Source organism: Halichoerus grypus, chromosome 13 (assembly GCF_964656455.1).
Source record: "Halichoerus grypus chromosome 13, mHalGry1.hap1.1, whole genome shotgun sequence".
Lineage (NCBI taxonomy): Eukaryota > Metazoa > Chordata > Mammalia > Carnivora > Phocidae > Halichoerus > Halichoerus grypus.
Window position 1 is genome coordinate 82,234,081 of NC_135724.1, and position 17,142 is coordinate 82,251,222.

A 17,142-nucleotide genomic window follows, 5' to 3' on the forward strand; every position below is an offset into this window, starting at 1 on the left:
CGGGGGGAGCGGGGGGAGGAAGCCATTTCTCCTCCATGATGGGCAGGGTCCGTCTGCAGTAAGCTGCTGTTTGTCACTTAACTGCAGGGGGGAGGCGCCGTCTGCCTAAATGTGGGGCCTCTAATTCTGAAGTGGGGTGCTGGGGTAGAGGACTTCCTCTTTCCCTTTCAGAACAGACCAAAAGTTTCCTCTTGGGGGCATCGTCAGCCAAGGTGCGATTTCTCCCTCCTGGGGAAGGTGAGGCCATCCCCAGAGTAGCTTTTAAACACACGTTCCTGGCTGGGCAACGGCCACACCAGGGCAGCTCGTGGCTTGGCTTACAAGGCACAGTCTAGGGGCAGAGAGGAAATTCTCTGGGCTGGGGTGGGGGGTGGGCGCGGCAGTCCCCTTCGGGAATCGGATGAAAGCCAACCGGCTTCTTCCCAGAAAGTGCTCCTGTGTACAGTTTTGGGTCTCTTGGATCCCGGGCTAGGAGCCCCTGGAAGGGGTGGTTCTGGGTGGTTCGACTCCACTCTGGGCCAGAGCAGGTACCGTGGTAGGCGGGGGTCGGTCCCAGGACACCTGGCCAGGGAAACCAGTAATTGAACAAGCAACGGATTTTAAAAATTTATTAGAACCAACAGACATAAAGTATAAGCAAAAGGCAGACAACATTTTAAGACACAAGAGCTCTGGCGCTGGGCCCTCTGGCTCCCCCAGTGACATAGGAGTCTCTTCTCTCTTTAGGGGAGACGGAGGGGGAAGCGTCTGAGCAGCAGAAGGGCTACAGAAGAAAAGGACATGATACATCTGCTCACAACTCCGAACTTGCAAAGAAACTCCCTCAAACTAGCCAACAGGGATGAAGGTAAGGTGGGATGAGCGGAAGGGGTGGGCGTGGGCCAAAGGGTTTTTAAGTCACTGGGTAAATGTTGATTTCTAGAGGAACTCTGGTCCTTTCCCCACCTTCCATGGTGTAAAGTTTGCAGCAGCAAACTCTGGGATTCAGTCTGGATCTGATAAACCCTCCTTCACAAAACCAGGCAATTTTCCTTAAGGATAAGAGAGGTTATAAACGGGGAGGAAAGAAACCCCCTATAATCGTGACATTTTACACTGGACTACTGTTGGCAGCGAATGACAATAGTTTAAAACTATTCTTAGTTTTGGTAGAATTTTCTGAGTTTTCAAGGACCTTTCATGGCTGCAAAGCTGGGAAGGGAGAACACATCTGTAAAATGGTGAAATCAAACTGGAAGGGCCTCTTTTTTTTTTTTTTTTTTTTTAAAAGATTTTATTTATTTATTTGAGAGAGAGAGAATGAGAGAGAGCACATGAGAGCGGGGAGGGTCAGAGGGAGAAGCAGACTCCCTGCCGAGCAGGGAGCCCGATGCGGGACTCGATCCAAGGACTCCAGGATCATGACCTGAGCCGAAGGCAGTCGCTTAACCAACTGAGCCACCCAGGCGCCCCGGGAAGGGCCTCTTAAAAATGTGTTTACTTAGTGGTCCAGTTGCACTAAGGCTATGAGATGAAAAACCTTACAGAGCGAGGTCACGAGGGGGTCAGAGCACCACATGACAACAGGAGTAAACAAAATACTTCATCTGCTAACTGCAGACTAGCTTCATTTCGGAAGTAATTTGGTTGAAAGGAAGCAGAAGGCCGTCTGAAAGCGAGGGATGATTCCCAGGTGCGGCTCTTTCTCTGGGTCTACTGTCCTGTCGAGTTGCATGGAGGTTTGTAATGATGGAATATCTGAAGCACTCTGAAAATACTTCCTTCTAATTTTATACACTCGTGTATAGTAGGAGAGCTTCGTTTTTCTCTCTGGATTCATGTGGGTAGATCATCCCCACCCTGAAAATCCTGTGTGCATAGTTTCTCACAGCCCCTTGTGCTTTTCGGTATCCAGAGGTGTGTATTTTGGAGGCCCCTGGGTGGCTCAGTCGGTTGGGCGTCCTGCTCTTGATCTTGGGGTTGTGGGATTGAGCCCTGTGCTCAGCGGGGAGTCTGCTTAGGATTCTCCCACTCGCCCCTCTACTCACTAAAAAGAAAAAACAGTATATTTTGGCTTTCCAAAAGCTGGTTCAGTGTAAAATGGGGTGAGCATAGGGTTTTGGTGTTACGATTAACTTTGCGATTTGTTGGTTTTCTATTCCATCAATGGGTGTTTTTAACCCTTCTTTAATTCCTTCCTTGGGGGGTCACTATTTGAGGTGACAGCTATTCATTTATCTATTTTCTATTCAAGCCTCACTTTGTCCACTCTGGCCTCACCCCTGGGGTTTTGATGTTCAGTGTTTTCATGGCCCAAAGGGTTCACATTTTCCATTTTTTTCACTTTATCTAATTTTATTGCATCGGGGTCACTGATTTGGGCCTGGATGTGTCTTTGTGGTCTTCAGACAGCCATTTTCTGTGCGTGGTCTGTGGATATTTAAAAAGGCACAAAACTCTATTGGATCATGCTTGTAAATTCTATTAAGTAGATCCTCTGAATCCTTCATGTGTTGACCACCCCTGAGGAGCATGACTTTCATATTTTGAAGGGGTACTAGTGGCCGCTGCTCAGAACAGTCCAAATCAAGAGTAATGCAGTGGTTTGCCCTCTTCATCTTTTGGAAGAGTTCCCGGTGCTGCCCTGCTTTAGCCCAGTGGTGGAAGGTAAAGGTCTCTTCCCCAGCTCTTCCAGCCTAGGTGGAGGATAACTGTTTATGCAGCTGATAGGTAGAAAATAATCTGTGGTGTCCACAACATGTGATACAAAGTAAACAGTCCTTAATGCAATAAGTGTATAAATATGTAATTATAAATTGTGGTAAAAACTATGAGAAGACAGTACTGTTAGCCTAGGTTTGCACTGGGGGGCGGGTTATGTGTGATCTGAGAGCGAAGGGCTTGAAGACTGGAAGGGTGGAGCAGGGCCCTGCAGGGGTAGCGTACAGCCGGCGGGGCAGACCCACCCCGTCGCCAGGGCAGCACAGTGTCCTACGCCCCCGTCTTGCCCACAGGCGCGCCCTGGGCTTTCTTCCCCCAGCCCAACCCTTTAAAATCTGGGGCAGAGCTCCGCAGTAGTTTTAAACATCTGCTTGGGTTCTTCCCATCTGTCCCCCTGCTCCCCCACCCACGGTCCTAGGGAAAGGCGAGCGCAAGGTCGTAGCTGTAGGCCGGCGCCGTGTCGCTGGCCGCTCGGCAGACGGGAAGCGCGCTCTGGAAGGCCAGCCGGTCCACGGCAAACTCGTAGGCGTGGATCAGCCCGCGGTGCCTAGAGGAAGCACACGGACAGCGAGCGCGTCAGTACCGGACACCCAGGACGTGTCCCTCAGAATCCCCGGACTCGAGACAAGTCTGGTGGAGGGCATGGCGTGCCGAGAGGCTGGCGGCGGGGTGGAAAGGGTCAGCGTCAGGGAAGGACCCTGCTGTCGGGGGGGAGAGCAGAGTCACCCTGCAGCTTGAGGAGGACGGGGCTTGGCCACCAGCACTAGGAGTCGAGCCACGGCCAGACCCCTGGGGAGGCTCCTCACAACTGCTAGAACGGCCGTGCCTGAGAGAAGACCCTGGCGGGAGGCCCGGAACCCCCGCAGCCCCAGCGCACTGACCTCCTGTGAGCGGTGAAGTTGTCCAGGTCCGTGTTGCGCACCACCCTCTCGTAGGGCACGTTGGCCGTGATGAGGCTGTGGCTGGTGAAGGACAGGTGACGAACGGGGTGCCTGGAACACGACAGGAGAGCCGTGGGAAAGGGAGCCCCCTGAAACTGGGCTTTAGAACCCTCTGCCAAGCTTCTCATTGCCAGAGGACAAGCCTGGGCGCTGTCTGGTTGGCTACCCAGCAACATGGTGTTTCGGATGTCAAGGAAGTTAGCCACCTGCGGGAGAGAACAGCCCCATTTCGGGCGGGCTGGCCTTGGGTAAGTTCTCCAAGCCAGGCTCCCCAGCTCACGGTGTGGGGCTGAGCCCTAAAAGCCCCCTCCCTCCTAAGGCTGAGAGGGCTACCACGGAAGTATGGACCATCTGCAGGTGCTTTCATGCTGCGACATTGTGCAGCAATGGCTAGAAATCAATGTAGCAAAGGCTTCTGTTCATTCTAAAAACTTTCGTCCAGTGCCTCCTTGGTCACAGCACAAGCAAGGGGAGACAGGATAGAAAAGATGTCTACTGCAAGCAGGAGCCTGCCGTCAGAGGATTCCTAACTAGCTGGAAGATGCATCCCCACAGAACAGGACCAGTGTTTCACCAGTGTTTCTAGAGCACAAGAGACATTACAAGCCCCCAAGATGGGACACAGGATTCGGCACTGGGCCCCGGGTGGAAAAGGCCCATCAGCCAGGCCTTTCAGCAAGGACGTGTGCAGGCCAAGCAGGGGCTGCTCCTGGGATGGCAGGGACAGGCTTCTTGGCTGGAACAGAACAGTACTCTTGAGAGTACTGAAGATTCAGGGGGAATCTGAGTTCAGCTCTGTTGGTCCAGGGCACCAGCTAGAAGACTTCACTAGGGGCCCAGGGAATGGCGAGGACAAGGGGAGCTGGCTGAAGATGGCAGGAGGAACCAGGGAGCGTGGCAGCAGAGGCTCCCACGTACTGCAGAGCTGGACCAGAGGCTCAAGAGAACCAGACCAGCTGCGTGCACAGGCAGGAGACTGAGGAGTGAGGCCCAGAGGTGTCCTGGTGGAAATGGGGGCCTTGCCCGGGACAAGCCACTAACCAGCGTTGAAGACTGGTTGTACATTTACAAATGAGTTAGGAAGATGAGTGCTGGGACAGGAAAATTCTGGGGAAGATCTTACTGACCCTGGCTTCCCCCGAATGATGCATTGGAGGGAGCATAGCTTTTCAGGGAAAGAAAAAGATCTGCTGGAAAGCAGGAGAGGGGATGGTGGCGTCCCCTGGGGCCGGAGCTGCAGGGAGAGCTGCCCTAGAAGGGGAGGTGGACCAGCTGCTTAGGGCAGTTCTTTTGGGGATGCCACCATGGCTGAGTTTTAGCTGCCTTCCGGCACCACCTGGTGGCAAGTCCACGCATCACCACAGAAAGCAGGAAAAAAGATTACACACCTGCTCGCCGAGTAAGGCCCGGCTGGACAGAGTGGGCAGTGTAGCTCTCACCCAGGGCTCGAGTCTAATAAAAGCTGCTGAAGGGAGTGAGCACTAGCTCCCACTGCTAAGCAGCAGCCAATTCGTCTTTTAACCTTGCCTGCTTTTGCACCTGACCTGGACTGCCCTGCCTTCTCTTATGCGTTGGAGACTCCCACTGGGTCTTGCCGACCCGAGTTGTGCAGGAGTCCTGGCAGCGATGAGAGAGAGAGGAGCTGCCTCTCCCGGGACCGGGGTTCCTGGCCTGAGAAACGGAACCCCTGCACCCGGCCCAGGGGCTATGCCAAGGACGGTGCGGGGAGCTGGCTCAGAGGCAGCCTGTTACCTGGAGTGCACTTCCCACAGCTTCTGGCTCATCCGATAATCCCACACGGAGACCAGGCCTTCCTCGCCTCCGCTGACGATTTTCCAGTCGTCCATCTGCACCGCAGAGACTCCCAGCTGGTGGGCAGACAGCGACAGGGCAATTTTGTCAGTGCGGAGGTCGTGGATCCTCACCCTGGACACAGAGACGGGAAATGGGATGCAAATTAAAGCCCGAAATGACACATTCATCCCCAGTGGTGCTGGTCTATGCACAACGATCTTGTGAAGACAGAACATACAAAAACCCCTTCGGTTGCAAACATCTAACTACCGGCAGGGACGTTGTATCCCCTTATACACGCTCACAGAGGCCAAGATGCACGAGGAACGAGCTCGCTTACAGTGCTTGCAACTCTCTAGTCAGAATGACTTAAAAGCCCCTGGAACAAGAGAGACTTGAGAAATATCATGCTCTTTCTCTGCTCGACAGGAAAGACACCTGCCCTGAGCACGAGTCCGCTCCGAGGGAAGGTGAGCGGGGACTGGCGTGCGACGGTGCAGGCTGTCCCAGGGGTAAGTGAGGTGTCCAGCACATAGTCGTGCCGGCCATCTAAGATTCTGTTAAGGGCAGGAGGTAAACCAGCCACACGCGTCTCCAACCCAGATCCTTACCTGGTTGGGAAATCAACACTTTTCTGGTATTTAACTCGACTCTCTAAGTTCATCACCTTCTTGTTGAAATTTGAAAAGGGATGTGTCTGTCTATGGTTGACTATGTGGACAGTTGGCTGCCACTTACCTGAAGTCTCAAAGCAATTAACTTTGTCATAATCTGAATTTAAGAACCTATTTAAAAACTACTCTTTACCTAAGAATATGCTGAATTTCTACATATAGACAAATTAGATAATGAGACAGAAATTTCTCATCCAGCAGAAACACCAACATAGTTCCGGAAACAAGCCACAAGAGCAAAAATTAAATGTGGCAAAATTTCAGTACAGGTGAATTTAACAGCCTCTGCGCTGAGTCAAGAAGGTCAAGAAGGAAAAGTCAAGAAGGAAAAGACCCTACCACCCAGCAGGGGAGCTGGACAAACCCAATGCTGACAGGTTACGTGTGGTCCCAACAAGTGTTGAGTAGAGACGATCTGAAACACATTCTGTGTCCTAAACTCTCAGTTATGAGCATGCACACTCTAGGTCTATTGTTTTCAGAGTTCTGAGGAACATTAATTTGAACCAAAAATTCTATATCCAGTGTAGTTACCAAGTTTAAATGCATAATTAAGATTTTCTTTCTTAACAGGAAAAGACCCCAAATCAGCTACCTGTGGATACTTTCTAAAAGAAAGGGATGTAGCAAAATCCTGGCAGAACATACAGGCCCTGGAGAGATGAAGAAAACACTCAGTGTAGCACCAGACCGACTGCTCAAGACCTAACATGCTTCCTGAGTCATGGATGCACACAGGACAAACCCACATATTAACAGTAAGCGCTCTGAATGGATCACAAAGTAAAACTCCACCCTTCCTGTGTTGCCTGTGCTGATTTCAGGACAAAAAGCTTTAGAATGACTAAGGGGAGAGTTTAGTAAATGTTTGGTAAAACTGCCCAGGGGGAAAAAAAAAAAAACTTAGATGGACCTAGTTTTTGTAGTTTTTTTTTTAAGTCATTCAGTTTCTTGAGTCATAATCTACTCAGGTTTAAGCTGATTTTAAGTCTCCAAATTGAAAACCTAGATGAAATAAACAACTTTCTAGAAAAATGACAGTTACCCAAACTGACCCCACCCCCAAAGATAGAAAAGGCTACAAGGAGCAGACTGTCCCACAAACAAGCTAAATGGGCCCATCCTGGAGGGAAGAGCCCAGGGACTCTGCACACCGCTCCACAGCCTAGCAAGCAAGGCGCACAGCTTCCCACGTCTGTCTGTGAAGCCAGCATTCTGTCCTCCCCAAAACTGACCATGACAGCAGAGTATCAAAGACAACACTAGATCGGTATCAGGGCTCAGACCAAAATAAAATACAGAATTCATCGAGGATGTCTATTAATATAGTTCACCAAGTTACTACAACAAATCATGGATACTGAAACGTGAGGAGATATAGCACTTACTCCTAATGAAGGCTTTAAGAAACAGTGATCTGCTTTTACTAATACTTCACATTGTTTTAAAAATTAGGTACAATTAGATACAAGAAAAAATGAGAAGTGGACAAGTTTATTAGAAATGACAGTCGAAGATAATTCAGTAATAAATCAAATGAAATATGTCAAAATCAATTAGCTATCTTAGGTACAAACAACCACTAGTTTTAAAAACTGTACTCAAAGATCTCACTTATAAAAGCAATTAAAGACAATACCCTATAATAACTTTCTCAACTTGGAGCTCTACCAGCTACACTGCCTCAAAATAAATTCTAGATGGCTCGGAGAGTTCATTAGCTACAAGAATATTCAGAATAGGGAAGGCCCTTCTAAACCAAAAAACCTCAAAGTCAAGAAGGAAGATATTGATAACTATATATAAAAGTGTTTTAAAATTTTCCTACATGGGGGGAAAAAAAGGCAAAAATGATAAACTGGGGAAATGTTTGCAACAGAGATAACTGGCTAATTTCTTGTTAAAAAAATTCATTCGAATTGAAAGTAAAGATTCGCAACCCAATATTAAAATAAGAGAAAAGCTAAGAAAAAAAAGTTCACAGGAAAATACTAATGGCTTTTAAACATGTGTGAGATGTGTTCACTGGTAATGAGAGGAATCATGAACTAAAATCACATTTGGATACCACCTGCTGCCTATCCATCTACCTGGCAAAGGTCAAGTATGGTAGTAAACTCGGTGAGACCCTTCATGCTGGGGAGCCTTGGACAGACAGGTACTTACGTATGCCTGATGTGAGCACGCCTCTTTGGGGTGTGATCTGGCAATATTCAGCAAACAATATACTTTACTTTTGATCTGGCAGTTTTGCTTCTGGGAATTTATCTAGGCTGTATCTAATATGTGTATAAAAATACACACACGGACATATAAGGCCATTAGCTACAGCACTGTTTTTAGTAGCAAAAGATGGGGTTTCTGTTTCAGACAACTCACTGACCCTCCCACTGAAAATCACTTAGTACTGCTGGATAAATAACACCCTTTAAAATGCACTGCTGGGTTCACAAAGCTAGTGACTGCCCCGGGGCCCAAGCTGGAAAGCAGCCTGGACAACCTGGGGTGGGGCAAGGCTTCTGGTAGGTGCCAACCTCAGGAACCAGGACAAGATGGTAAGACTTGGGCCCACCCAAAACGGGGTGGGGAGTGGGAGTCAAGACACCTGCCTTAAAAAAAAAAAAACAGCCACATAAAACTTCCAGAAATGAAAATACCACTCCTGAAATTAAATTCAGAAGAATTTGTGGATTAGACAATAAATTTGAAAGATAACCTAAAATGGAGCACAGATAAACAGATGAAAAATGTGACAGGGGTTAAGAGATGCAAATGATAGAAGGGGACAGCTCATCATGGGGCAATATCCGTATAGTTAATGGCTGGTATTTTTCTAGAATTCATGAAAAGCATGCATACTCACACTCCATGAGCACTAATCAAAATGAGAATTACATATTTCTAAGTGTCCTACTGAAGTGACAGAAAGAGGTCCTAAAAGCAACCTGAGGAATGAAGCCATCACCGATCGAGGACTGGAAAGGGAGGGGCCGGGACTCTCGCTGCGCCTGTCAGTGAAGGGGCCACCACACAGCGGGGCCCCTCTGTACGGGGGCAGGGCAGCCCGGGGCTGTGACAGGTGTGGGCGTGCAGACACCCTGTGGAGGAGGACTGGGCTGCTCAGGAAGAGAAGCCTGGCTTCTCCGTTGTGCTTTTGAATTTAATGTGTAGGTTACCTGTTTAAGTGAAGCTGGAAAATTTTAAGATTTTGGGGGCGCAAGCGTTGGACTCGGTTTTAGCTCAGGGCTTGATCTCAGGGTTGTGAGATCGAGTCCTGCATTGGGCTCCAAGCGCTGGGTGTGGAGCCTGCTTAAGAGTCTCTCCCTCCCTCCCCTGACCCCCGCCCCCACTCTCTCTGAAAAAAAAAAAAAAGAAAAATCTTAAGATTCTGGAAGGACACACTCGAACTGGTAACAGCAATAGCAGAACGAAGGGCATAAAGGCGCCCTTTCCTTCTAAGCGGAGACACTGCCGGGTTGTTTCAGAAACAGGAACTCATTCGTGAGGGGGGAGGGGGCACCCCGAGTTCTTCAGGGGTACGGGCCATGCTGTTTCTTAAGCTGGGGGTGGATGCACAGGCATTCCGTGACTAAACTGGACACGGCTTACATACGCTCCCAGATGTATGCTTTGTTTCAGATAAAACTGGACTGGAGAAATACGTAGTCCCAGAACACAGAGACAGACGCGCTCGTTCTTCCTGGCCAGCGCAGGGAACCATCTAGACCCCGCAGCGCGCCCTCGAGCTCCGTGACTGGGGCCGCGCGGCCCTCCCTCCCTCCCTCCCTCCCTCCCCAGGGAGCGGTCGGGGGCTACAGATGCGGGGAGAGCAGGGAACAGGCTCGGAAAACCAGTCTCCCTCTCAGCATTTAGAGCTGCTTGAGGCATGTGTGCGAAAGAGCAGTGGGAGAAGGTGTAAATGCTGTGAAGGGAGCACTGCCCGCAGGCCACAGCTGCATCGCTCCCTCAGGGCACCTGGTAAAGGACGGGCGGGGGGAGGACGAAGATTCTAGCCCAAGGACTTTTCAGCGCATGTTTGGTTAATAAGGGTCTATTTTGCTGGGGTGATTTTCATAAAGAGCTCCTCTGTTGAATATTTATACTCCATAATTTACAGTTTGGCTGTTAGGGAGACAAAGGCAAACACAAATTTGGTCCAGAAGTTCAAAGTTTGCCATCTGTTTTCCTATTGTATTTAGATACCAGCATGGATGGCTCCAAACAAAATAAACAAATACACCAAAAGATACAGCACTTGTGTATTTTACATCACTAAGGAAAACAAAAACGGGCCAAAAGAGACTTGAACTTCTCCCCCCAGGAAAAAACGAAAAGCATTTATGACCTCTCCTTAGAGAGGCATCACTCTGCTTTCTCGTCAACAGACCGAAATAGCACACCCTACGGTGTGCACAGTCCACACGAGCCATTCAATCCACATTAAGAAACCCGTGTCTGCCTCGAGCATCTGACAGTGTGCGCCACCAACCTGAACCGTGTCCCTTGGCCAGGCGTGCAACCTTAGCACTCCAATCAGAGACTCGATGCTGGGAAACAGGTAGCACGACAAATGGGCACAAAATCCTGCCAAGACAACGGATTCCAGGGCCAGAAAGAAGCCAATGGTAGATATTGTGAATTCCTATCTAGCGAGTATTTCGTCAACTTTGCCCGTTGAAAAGAAAAATAATTGGTCCGAGAGATGTAACTGTATTATGTTTAATATTCATGGTTGGGTTTGGAGGGCTGTTCCAACGCTCCCTCTCTCCAGCCCCTCTCTAATGAAAATCACACCCTAGGAGTCGGCTCTAGCCCGCCAATTAAAATAAAAGACACCAGAACCTTCCAAAGACTCCAGCAGAGGAGCATCCATCTGATGGGCAGGAAAACGTGCTGGAACTGAGAGGGAGGCACGCTCTGGTTGGTCCTGTGTAAGAGCTTTGAATAACTTATTAGAACCCTTGCAGATGGAGCAAACACAACATTTACGCCCCACTCACTCTCTCTCGCACACCACCACTTCGTGTTTGTCGGGGCCAGAAGTAAGCTCTGAGACTCTCTAGCTGGGGGTCATCACTCAGGGGTCGCCTCCCATTGGTTTGGATTAAATAGTCCCGAATGATAATAAGGCAAACTGTGTTTGATGGCAAAGATGAAGCCTACTCAGACTCTGGCTCGGCAGTTTCATTTAGAAGGACCTGACCTAAAGCTATATTTCTATCCAGAAAATAGAGGGAACAAATAAGAAAACATTAACATGGAGCCCTTTTTTTAAACACCAAATTAATCAGAAAAGCTAGTTTTGTTTTGTTTTGTTTTTTTTTCAAGAAATCAATACATGATTCTGTTTTGTCCTGTTGAACCTGGGCTATTAGAGAATCTTAAATATAACCTTATATGCCAAAATCAATAGCTTTATCTCTGCAGCACTGACGATGGCCTCTGGTGAAGGATTCACTGTCAACAGCAACTAGAAGAACATACAGTTTTAAGTAGAACGAGCCAGTTTAATTTTCCAACTCTAGGCTCTCCTCGGAGCTCTGCATTTTAAAGCTGTATCTCTGAGGTTTGGAGTTCCCTCGGACTGCTCACTCGACCTTCCTGGCGACGTGCGTACCCCGCCTCCGAAAATAAGGCACATGATCCCACATTGGAAACATGGAAATATTTAGCTTATTTTAATATCCTTTTAGATTTTAAATTTTAATCAGATGACTATAAATAGAATATCTGCTCTATTTTACAGTCAGCTGATTTTCAACAATGGTGCTGACCAGTCCGACGGGGCAAAGGATGGCCTTCCGACAGAGAGTGCTGGACATCCACGCAGAAGAATGAGGGGGGCTCCGCCTCGCAGCATATACAAACATCAGCCGTAACTGCATCGGGGCCTCAACGGGACAGCCAAAACTAGGAGAATTCTGGGAAGGCGGCTTATATAAGAGTAGATCTTCGTGACCCCGGGCTAGGAAATGGCTCTTCGGCGTGATAGCAACAGCACTAGGGACAGAACTAAACAGACGAACGGAACCTCATCAAAATTAAAGACTTCGTGCTGCCAAAGACGCCACCAAGAGAATGAAGGGACAGCCCACCGACGGGGAAAAGTACTTGCCAATCGTATCTGATACAGGCTTGGCATCTGGAATCCATGAAGGACTCTTACAACTCAGTAGATAAAAAGACAAGTAACCGAGCTAAAAAAACAGGCCAAGGATCTGACCGCACACTTATCCGATGAGGCCAAAAGCACATGAAAGGATGTTCAACACCATTAGCCACCAGGACGATGAAACTCAAAACCACGATAAGCTGCCGCTTCACACCCGTTACGCTACAGTTAAAGACCAGAGCGAGGACTGGTGAGGATGTGGGCCATGAGGACCGTCGCCCACCGCCAGTGGGACTGTCACATGGTGCAGCCACTCTTGAAGAGAGTCTGGAAGTTCCTGAAAAGGTTCAACATTGAGTTACCATATAAGCCAGCAATTCCACTCCTCAGTTTATAGCCAAGAAAACTGAAAACCTGCGTCCACACAGAAATTTGTACTTGAATGATACAGCAGTATTTGTAATAGTCAAAAAGTGGAAACAACCCAAGTGTTCATTAATTGATGAACGAATAAATGTAGTATATTCATACGACGGCATACTATTTGGCCATAGAAGGAATGAAGTAGTGATTCATGCTACAACGCAAGTTTAACTTGGAAACGTTAAGTGGAAGAAGCCAGTCACGAAAGGTCGCATTTTATAGGATTCCGTTTATATGAAATGTCCAAAACAGATTCATAGAGACAGAAAATAGAACAGTGGTTGCCTGGAGCTGGAGGGGCCAGAGGGAAATGGGGAGTGGCTGCTGGTGGGTACAGGTTTCTTTTTAGGGTCATGGTGATGGCTGCACGACCTTGTGAATGTCGTACAATTTAACTTTGTGGATTGTACAATTTAAATTGGCAAATTGTAGGCATGTGAATTTATCTCCGTAAAGCTGCTAAAAATTTAAAAACTCATCTTGAGATTCCAGGGCGAGAAAGGCCGTGGGAACTGTTGGTGCGGTGTCTGTCGCCTGTTGGCAGCCCTCTCCCATCCTGACATAGGCCCCCACCACCAACTCCCACTTAGATTCTCCCTGCAGAGCACTGATGAGCTGCTCTGTTCCAGATCCCCGATTTCATGGTAGGGAATGAGCAGGACACTGATGAGGAGACTGAGAATAGACAGAATGGAAAGGGGCCTCCATTAACACAGCCCCCGACTGCCAACTACTCATTATTTAAATCATTGAAGAGAAAGTGGGAGTTCTGGTTCTGGCCAAGAATGAAGCCTGTTAACTGCCTGTCTCCTGCTGACCACAACCAAATCCTCTGGATGAAACACAAAGCAAATACCTGAGGACACTGAAGAGTCAACTCTGGGATGGTGGGCTGTGGAGGAAGTGGCCACATGGGGAATGGGTTTCCAATTTTTTCCCTCTTCTCTCAGCCATGCCCCACGTATGAACTCCAAGAGTCGTGTGGTGGTGTAGGAGCTCATACTCCAAAAGAAACACCATCTTTCTGAAGAACCAAGGGAAAGGGCCCTTCCAGTCCCAAGAACATGTGTGTTGGGGAAGGGATGTCTTTGTGGGGATTTCCCCCGCTCTTTTCTCTTTTGCTTTGTTACCACAGAGCTGCATGGTGGTAGTGAAACAGGCAGGGAAAACTGAGAGAAACTCTCACTTCTGGTCAGAGGCCCAAGAGAAAGGAGCCCCTGAAGGCTGGAAAGTGTCGGGATGAAGAGAGGAAGAAACTGAAGAAGCGCCTATTGCTGTTTGTACAAGCCCCCCCCCAGCCATCAGGCTCGTCTCTGAGCTGTGTGCAGGACCGCTCCCGTGCAGTACAGCAAAGGCTGAGATTTCAGCTCACACTGCCGTCTCCAGACGACCGGAATAGACATTTTTTTCTGAAGACCCAGAGATGGCCAACAGACACAGGAAAAGATGCTCAACACCACTTATCATCAGGGAAATGCAAATCAAAACGACAATGAGATATGACCTCATGCCAGTCAGAATGGCTAGTATCAAAAAGAAATAAGTGTTGGCGAGGATGTGGAGAAAAGGGGACCCTGGGCACTGTTAGTGGGCATGCAAACTGGTGCAGCCACTGTGGAAAGCAGTATGGGGGATCCTCAAAAAATTAAAAATTCCACCGCTGGGTATTTACCCAAAGAAAACAAAAACACTAATTTGAAAAGATACATGCACTCTTGTGTTCACTGTGGCATTATTTACAAGAGCTGGAAGCAATTTAGGTGTCCATTGATAGATGGATGGACAAAGAAGACGTGGTATATATACACAATAGAATATTCTCAGCCATAAAAAGTGAAATCTTTCCACTTACAACATGGATGGACCTAGAAGGTATTATACTGAGAGAAATAAGTCAAAGAGAAAAAGACAAATACCATATGATTTCACAGATGTGGAATCTAAAAAACAAATCTAAAAAACAAAACAAGCAAACAAACAAAAAAACAGAAACAGACTCATAAATATGGAGAACAAATTGGTGGTTGTCGGGGCAGTAGGATGAACAAAATTGTGAGGGAGATTAAGAGAGTACAATATTCCAGGTATAAAATAAATAAGTCCCAGAGATGAAAAGTACAGCATAGGGAATACAGTCAAGAATGTTGTATGGTAATAGTAACTATACTTATCCTGGTGATAATGCATAAATGGCTAAAATTATTGGATCACTATGTTGTTTACCTGAACTAATATAACATTGTATGTCAGCTATACTTTAGTTAAAAAAATAAAAAACCAATACCATCTCAGACTAACCCCTGAGTAACATTATGTGTGGGACAGAGCCAGAGAAGCATTAACAAAACCTTTGAAAATTGAGCTGACACTGGAATCACCAGCCACAGAAGACAGAACTTGCAGTCTGAACCTAACCAGGGTCACTCCCCATTTACAACAATCTTTTTTTTTTTTTAAAGTAGGCTCCACGCCCCAGCGTGGAGCCCAACATGGGGCTTGAACAGATGCTAAGATCAAGAGTCAGACGCTTAACCAACTGAGCCACCCAGACACCCCCTAAAACAAAAATCTTAACATTCTCCAGAGGATTATACAACAGGTTCCAAAGTGGACACAACATAACATTTCAAATGTCCAGGATACAATCCAAAATTACTTGACATACACCCCCCCACACCCCACAGAAACAAACCAACCAAAAAACCCCAGGAAAATGTGACCCACTCTTAAGGGAAAAAACAAATAACCCAGATTTGGGGAATCATCAATAAAGGTAAAATGGTAAGAAAGAATGATGTTCTGAGCAGACAAACAGATCTATATGCAAATTTTGAACTCAAAAGATCTGAAATAAAAAATTCACTGGATGGGCTCAGTAGGGAGAATGGATATAACAGAGGAAAGAGTCATTGAACCTGAAGTTAAATTGAAGAGTTATTAAACAATCTGAAGGACAGAAAGTTTAGGGAAGAAAATGAACAGAGAGAGCATCAGTGGCCTATGGGATAATATCAGAAGGTCTGACATCATTGAGTCCCAAAAGGAGAGGAGAAAGGGATTAGTGCAGAAAAAACATCTGAAGAAATAATAATTTGGTAGAAGACATAAATGCACAGATTAAATGCTCAGTGAACCCCAAACAGAGGTTAAACTAAACAACAAAGTGGCCTATTTCCTTCAGTCTTTCTCTTGGTAACCTATTCAGGCTTCTCGTAAGTGTTATCATTCCTAAGCCATTAATTCATTTTGCCTTCATTGAGCAAACGCATACTTCCATTTAATTGAAAATACCATTGATCATAAGAAGCACCATTATTTTGTGTAACATCTAAAAATGCTGCCAATTAATTTTAAGATGTCCTTATAAAGGACACGCCCTGATTGCACAGCTGTGAAAATGTAAAAAGGATATCTTCGACTAAATACAAAACTTGGTGTTGAGCACTCACTGAGCACTGGACGCTGGTGAGGAGAACAGACACGAGTGCACTCCTGATGTTACTCCTCGCTCTTCTCGGTTTAGCAGGAAAGGACAAAATGTGCAAGGGAGAAGCACAAGCCAACAATAACTATTTCCACCCTAATCATTCTCTTTGTCTTTATCAGACTCTGTCTTTTCTGGAAAGGGTGAGATGCTAGGTGAGCTATTCTTTTCCTTTAAATTTTAGCCTCACCGCCCACTGCCCCCCCCCAAAAAAAACTCCTTACAAAACTCCATGTTTGCTAATTTCCTTACATTCATGAAAAATTATTTTTGTCTTAAGCTGGGACAGTTTTATGTATCTTTAGAGTCCACTTCATTCTCAAGTTACTGATAGAGCACTAAGAGACCGCAGTAGAAATTAAGTTTAAATAAAAAAAAAAGGGGGGGTTCCCGGTTTTTAAAATTGCATCGGCCATTAAGTGACAACCAAGTACATAGTTCTCTTCATAGTATTTGACCCCTTACTCCCACTTTTGAGATAAACCATAAGCTGTAAGAGCCTGTGCGTACATCTCTAGTGAGATCCAACTCCTAGCCAGTAAGCCTCTGCTGAAAACACACGCACACCCCTTCCCTCTACTAGATTTGAGAGTCTAGATTCCTTATGCTTTCTTTTTTCCAGATGTATAATTTTTTAACCCCTGTGTTTCAAATTCATTTTGCTTACACTACTATTCTGATCATAAGGAACGACAGCAAGCCCCTGACGTCCCAGCAGCGGTCAAACAGCCAGAACAGGTCTAGGACTGCCCTGATGAAACGCCACTCTGCATACCCCCCTTCTCGACTCCAAGCCACTAGTCTGTTCTTTACATCCACAGAGACAGAGGATTAAAAAACAGAACAAACCAAAACCACACCGTAACACTGGTTTCCTAACGAAACAGACTTCCCACGGGCAAACCTGCACTTGAACAGGACCAGAGAGCCATTTTACACAGGGCCTTTAGCTTCTCTTCTGGCAGCCCTGCTCCAGAGGACAAAGCTTTACGGAGTTTGAGGGTCTCCTAAGGG

At 47.1% G+C, this 17,142-nt stretch overlaps 1 protein-coding gene across 2 annotated transcripts in view; it reads right to left on the reverse strand.

Annotated features, from left to right (window-relative positions):
• Window positions 1-594: 594 nt before the first annotated feature.
• Window positions 595-17,142, reverse strand: part of FBXW8 (F-box and WD repeat domain containing 8) — a 116,908-nt gene continuing 100,360 nt past the window's right edge. The window contains exons 9-11 of one of the 2 annotated variants that reach the window (XM_036115858.2): window positions 5,394-5,567; window positions 3,582-3,692; window positions 595-3,247 (exon numbers count right to left, since the gene is read on the reverse strand). In XM_036115858.2, coding sequence (XP_035971751.1) covers window positions 3,115-3,247; window positions 3,582-3,692; window positions 5,394-5,567 — 418 coding nt within the window. In that variant the 3' untranslated portion in view covers window positions 595-3,114. The other variant, XM_036115859.2, reaches the window with a different exon arrangement.